General features: G+C 41.9%; 1 protein-coding gene across 1 annotated transcript; it reads left to right on the top strand.

The window, feature by feature from the left end:
* The first annotated feature begins 1,724 nt into the window (after positions 1 to 1,724).
* LOC138796483 (uncharacterized protein F54H12.2-like) lies at positions 1,725 to 3,032 on the top strand. Its single transcript, XM_069976089.1, has one exon. It carries the CDS (start codon positions 1,725 to 1,727, stop codon positions 3,030 to 3,032), a length of 1,308 nt encoding a protein of 435 aa, XP_069832190.1.
* Positions 3,033 to 6,852: the final 3,820 nt, after the last annotated feature.

Raw genomic sequence — 6,852 nt, 5'->3', positions numbered from 1 at the left:
TAGATACCTAAATGTATTAAAGGATCTAGTATATAGTTACAATCATACTTATCACAGTACGATTCAAGCACGTCCCGTCGATGTGACAAAGAGTAACTCCTTAAGAATATGGAAAAACATTTACAGTTCGAGTCTGAGCGTTAAATCTATTAAGCCTAGGTTAAAAACTGGTGACCACGTACGAATCGCTCAGTATAAGGGGACTTTCAGTAAAGGCTACGAGCAAAGTTACACGGATGAGATTTTTGTGATCAACAATGTCAACACAAAATTCCAAAAACCTCTTTATAAACTCGCTGATTTGTACGGAGAACCCATAGAAGGTACATTTTATAACGAGGAAATTCAGAAGGTTCCTGAGAACGAGGACCGTGTCTACAGAATAGAGAAAATACTGAAGAAAAAACGTAACAGGGGTAAAACGTATTATTTTGTAAAGTGGCGGGGGTATCCCGCTAAATTCAACAGCTGGATAGAGGAAAAGCAGCTGACTAGTGTATAGGTCATGGAGTCCGGCTCATTTTATATCACGCTACCTAGTAATTCATCATCCAGATTTTACCCCGAAAACACAATTTCGACCTACACAACTAAATTGGCAAAACCCGTTCACCTTTCCGGCCCCTATGAAGTTGCTTTGACAGAGATACAATACCCTCACACCTGGTATACCCTTGGAAATCAAGAAGGAGCATTTTTTATGGGAAAACGAGATGGAGAACTAAAGGAATATTACATCAAATCCGGTTACTCTAGTGTTGGTGAAGTGGTAAAAGTCATCAACGAAAAAATCGATAATTTGAGATTAACAGAAGAACCCTTTAAATTACGATTTGACCAGATAAAAAGAACCGTATTTGCAACTGAATCGCAAAACCTGCAGTTTGCGCCCAGCGATAAGTTGTCCCGTATTTTAGGGCTACCAGGTTATGTTGAAAACGCCACAGAACCTAATTACTCTGATAAGAAGACTTTTTACGCAGATATAAAAGCTGGATTTTACACATTATTTGTGTACACCGATATAATACAGCATCAGCTGGTGGGTGATAGCTATGTACAGCTTTTAAGAACCGTCGAGATCCGCGGACAACACAACGAAGTTGTTACCCTACACTACACAAGACCGGATTACATACCGTTGTGCAAACAGCACTTTGATTCTATAACCGTTTCGATTTTGTCGGATCAAGGTAATCCTGTTAAATTTAGGTACGGGAAAAGTATCGTGAGATTACATTTCAGACCGTGCAGGGAGCTGTCACGCTAAAATGTTGTCCCAGAGAGTTTACGGCGACCCCGCCGTTTATGCCCGCTATTATTCCCTTCAAGCGGGTCATGGATTAGAAGGCTTCCGTGGTGATGAATACATGTATGGCACCGGTCTTGCGGGTCTGTTTAGAGGACTTTTTCGTCGCGCTGTGCCTCTTTTCAGAAAGGGTATAGAACTTGTAAAACCGCACGTAAAAACAGCTGCCAGAAACATTGCTAAAGATGCCTTCACAAGCGTATCAACGGCTATCATGGATAAAATAAATCAGCCTCCGAAAGAGCGGCAGGCCGGCGATGGTCTCGTTTATGTAACAAAAAAGTCACGTAAAAGAAAACGTAATTTCGATACATCATTCCCGCCCTTGCTCATGAATAAGACTATAGCGCGCAAAAGGCTCAGACGTCACAAATCAGTTAGACGCTCAGCGGACGACATCTTCTAGAGGACTATCATGGCGTTCATACACAACGGATCCGTAGAGTGTGCAAAATCGGAACTGGATATTTTTGATATTCCGCCCACACAAACGAGTATAGAAAAATCGCTTTTTGTAGAGGTTCAACCTATTGCGGCTCTGGCCGACAATGCGCCGCTGGAATTCTTCATTTCAGGTAGCGGAGAATATTATTACGACCTGAACAACACCCTCCTGTACATAAACTGTCGCATTGTCAAACAAGACAACACAGCGATAGCCGACGGGGCTCGTGTGGGTTTTATAAATTACCCCATAGCTACGCTTTTCAATCAAGTGGACATTACCCTGGGCGACCGACTTATTTCACAATCGGATAACCTTTACAGTTACAGAGCTTACATCGAGACTATTTTAAATTATAGCCCACAAACACTGTCATCTCAGTTTACAGCCGGATTATTTTACAAAGATTCAGCGGGACACCACCACGACAGAGCTCTTGCTGGTGAAAATTCAGGATTCATCAAAAGAGCACGGACAACGGCGCGCTCTAAGCCTGTAGAGCTTTTAGGACCAATTTTTGGAGATATATTCAATCAACCCAAACTCATACTCAACGGCCTGGACCTTAAAATCAAACTGACCAGAAATAAAGATACATTTAGCCTGATGTCAGCCGAAGCAGAGCCTTTTAAAATACAGATCCTGCAAGCGGCTCTCTATGTAAAAAGAGTACAGGTTTCACCGGCTGTCAGAATAGGCCACAGCCAAGCCCTTCTGACGTCTACGGCCAAATACGCCATTGATAGAGCCTGCTTAAAAGTATACAGCATTCCAACAGGAACAAGAATTACAAATCATGAGAATCTGTTTCTTGGTCAAATCCCTAAAACAGTAATATTAGGTTTTGTGGACAATGAAGCCTTTAGCGGGAGCTACCAAAGAAATCCGCTATGTTTTCACCACTACAGCATAAATCATGCGGCTCTGTACCTGGACGGACAACAGATACCTGCAAAACCTTTTCAGCCAAATTTTGAGGCTGAATTAGCCATTAGAGAGTACGCCGCCCTCGCACACATAGCGGGTAAACAAAAATCTGATAGCGGGCTAGCGATAGACCGCGAAGAATTTATGAACGGCTACACATTTTTTGCATTCGATCTATCGCCGGATCAAGAGCCGGGCGGTCACTTTTCCCTCATAAAAACAGGAAATTTACGCGCCGAGATACGCTTTGCAGAACCAACACCGCACACCCTGAATATGATTGTTTATGCAATAAATTCAAACATATTAGAGATAAACAATAGAAGAGAAATACTCAATGACTATAACTAAAGATGAATAATCTACAGCTCACGAATATAGCTAAATCCGATCCTTATATAAATGTCTTATTTGAAGGCGTATTTCCGTGTGATTTTCTACCATTACAGCGTGTTCTTCAGAGGCCCGCGGCTTACATAGTGAACACGGACGAGTCGCAAAAACGAGGGCGTCACTGGATATTAATTGTATTGTGTAATGATAAGAAAGCGATATTTTTTGACAGCTACGGGTTCTCCCCGGGTGCTGAAATATTTCCCAAAGAATTTTTACAGTTCTTAAAAAGGAATTGTGAGACATACACATATCAAAATATTCAATTGCAAGATACTTCCAGCTCTTTCTGCGGACATTATTGTCTTTTTATACTATTTCATTTGGCTAGGGGTATTTCTTACAAGAAAGCATTGCATTTCTTTACCAAGGATTTTAAACAAAATGACCATATAGTAGATGTGTTTGTGAAGAATAAGCTGGCTTGTGTAAAATTAGGATGTACATCGTGTTTAGTTTTTAAACAGGAGTGCTTTCCTCTATGTATAAACTGATAAAACATTATATACCTACAATGTATTTCTTCTATTCTCTGCTGATAAATTTACATCACAGATTATTATCTACACTGTGCCGCTGTGATGACATTCTTTTACAATACTATCACGAGGCTTTAAGTACAAATTCTTTGCTGCTCAAATGACTTTATGGCTTATTATCTACACTGTGCAAGACTATCACGAGACTTTAACTACAAACTTTACAGCCATTCACACCTTAATTTTGCAGATGACCCTGTATGAACTGTCTTAATTGTTTAATAAGCACCCTTCGAAACAATGTGCTATTACACAGTAAAATAGTGACTCATTGTGAGAACTCACATGTATGAGAGTCCCAAGACTTTTAACAAAATTAAGACCTTTAAGACAATTAACCCTGTGTAACCCCACATGTTACGACTCCTTTGAAGAAATACAATATATATCTGAACAAAATTATGACTTTTTAAGGTGAATAGTGTCTCATTGTGAGGCCGGTCTTGTGTGTGAGTCACAAGACTTTACTTCTGTTGTTTATATCACAGTCATACCATTTTTGTACTTTTCTTCGCTTATTTTAACTTTTACAAATGTAACTTTATGAACAAAAAACATTGCTTATTATACGAATATTGTATACATCTTTTTATTCAATAAAGCTTTTAAACTTTTATCGCCTTGTTTGATTTTTACGCCTAATATATACACTGTGGGGTATATAGGCTATGGGATGTGGGGACATGTCCTGGCATGTCTCAAGGCCTCCCTATTACATCAGGATATGGGCGTGTACTCAGACCCCTCTCAGAAGACTGTAAGCTAATTCACACACTTCGCTTCAAGACAGGGATTTGTACAGATCTCTCTTGCTATTATATCTGCTACAACTACACACACACAGAACCATGACTGGGACTTGAGATAAAGGTTAGTCATTTTATTAGGGGTTACCCGATATGGGCGATAAGCAGGGTGCATGATATAATCTGGGGGATGTTTCATAGGTTTTTGATATGGGAGGGGGTGGAGACGTATCTGTCATACCAGATACGTCACATGCATGTGGGACAGGGTTAACAGCGTGGGAAAGTGGGCGGGGGATGCGTGGGAAAGTGGGCGGGGGAACTGTCACTAGGGCTAGAGGGGGCGGGTTGATGGCAGGAAATGGGGGCGGGGCTTAGGGGGAAAGGGGGCGAGGCACCTGTCACTTTTGAATTGACATAATAAACTGATGTTTCACTACTTAGGGACTAATCAAAATGGCTGCATGCAGGCAAATGATACACTGCGATAGCAGTCTGTACAGCACAGAGAGTGAGTTAGGAGACAATGGCGTCCAGAACCCTAATCAAACTGGCAGCGTGCAGGCTGACTATGGTACACTGACATAGCCATTGTACAGCAAAGCGAATGAGGAGAAAATGGCGCCAACAACGCAGCACAGTGAGTTTTATATGAGATGGTCATGTGCTTTTAGCAGCCAATGAGACCCCTACACCTCAGCAATGACGTTTCTGCACTGATTTGCTGGGAAAAAAAAGGCGCTGGAACTCGAATGCTAACTCGAACGAACAGTAAAATGTTTGGTTCGAGTTCGAGAAAATCGAGATGTTCGACTCGAACCTCGGTGCGGAAATTCGGAGTTCTAATTACGGACATGGGCGGTATATTTGACAGACTGCTCACTGTACGAACACACCTCCAGAAGAGGCGCAGCGGCACCAGCAAAGAATGGAGGTCACACCACTCTGGCCTCCTAGGCTAATTTAAAGCCATTATTCAGACCCTATGGTGTAGAGACGCTGTCAAGCACACCACTGCTACACTTCTACAGCCTGGCTGAACACAGCCACATCGATCAGGAATTCTGTAATGTAATAGCTCTATGACGCTATAACTCATCCAAGTAATTCTGAATTGGTTTTGTCATGAAATATTGTACTCTTCCACGTTTGAGAATTTTTACATTTTTCAATTTAAATTATAGTTTAAAGACATTTTTTTTTTTTATTCAATTTTTGTTAATTCAATTTTTTCCCACAGCAGTGTCGCTCAGTTTCTGAGATAGGAAATAGGAAATGTTTTTACAGCACCCACTGATTGATAAACATTTTTTGACAATACTTAGTGACTTGATATAATTAACCCTGTCTTCACAGTACCCAGTGACTTTGTATAATGTTTACACATCAACTTGCAATAATCCAAAAACAGCAATTAAAATTTGGAAGGCGGACGCTGTCTTCACTAACATAGGCGAATTGGTGTAACCCACTAGAAGTTTGCCCACTAAGTCTGGAAGGTGGACATTCAATTCACTGATCCAAGTGAATTGGTATACAACACAAGGAGTTGAGCGCACCCACTTAGTTGGAAAGGTGGATTCTGTCTTAACTGATCCCAGTGAATTGTTATACCACACTATAGGTCAATAATATGGACTTTGTCCTCACTGGTTCCAGTAACTTTGTATAAAGCACAACAGGCACTCAGCTACTTGGTAACCTGGTGTTAGGAATGTGACTTTGCGCTCCTCGGTCTGTGCCAGGCGGCCGAGGAAGCGCTGAATTTTTGTCTGTGTTTGCATATGAATTGTGTCTGAACTGTGTTTTACTTCAGCCACACCTGCCTTGCCTGTGAGACTTCTGGCAGTGCAGGGGTTACTGCACTGCTAGGTCTGTTCAGCTGAGCTTGGTGCTGGGATCAGGGCTGCTCCAATCAGCTGCTGGACCTAAGCTCTTACCCTGGATAAAAAGCAGTCAGATCCTCAGTTCCCCGCTGGCTATTAGTTGTCACTAGTCCCAGCTCCCCTACTCCTTTCCCAGCGTTCCCTGTCCTAATCCCCTTGCTATTGCTCTGCCCGTGTTCTGACCTCTTGCTTGACATTTGACTATCCGCTCTCCTTCTGATTTTGTACTGCGTTGTCTGTTTGGTTTTGACCCTGCTAGTTGGCTATCCTCCATTGTGTTTTGTTTGTCTGTCTACGTTTTGTGTATTCACCTACGCAGTGTAGGGACCGACTCCGTGGTTGTCCGCGACCGTTTAGGGTTGACCGAGGCAAGTAGGCAGGTGACAGTGGGTGGGTTCAGATCTAGGGTCACTGTCTCTTGTCTTGTCTACGCCTGCCAGTCCTGACACCTGGATACTGACTTTACAACTTCCACAGAAAATCACCCACAATCTACCCACAATCAACCCTCCTCTCCTCTCTGTTCCTATATCTCTCTTTAATTGTTCTAGTACAATTAAAAAAATACTTAATATACTTTATTTAGATACCAAAAGGTCGATGTAAT

Source organism: Dendropsophus ebraccatus, chromosome 7 (genome assembly GCF_027789765.1).
Source record: "Dendropsophus ebraccatus isolate aDenEbr1 chromosome 7, aDenEbr1.pat, whole genome shotgun sequence".
NCBI classification, from domain to species: domain Eukaryota; kingdom Metazoa; phylum Chordata; class Amphibia; order Anura; family Hylidae; genus Dendropsophus; species Dendropsophus ebraccatus.
Note: the sequence above shows the minus strand (reverse complement) of the source record. Positions and strands in the feature narration are given on the sequence as shown.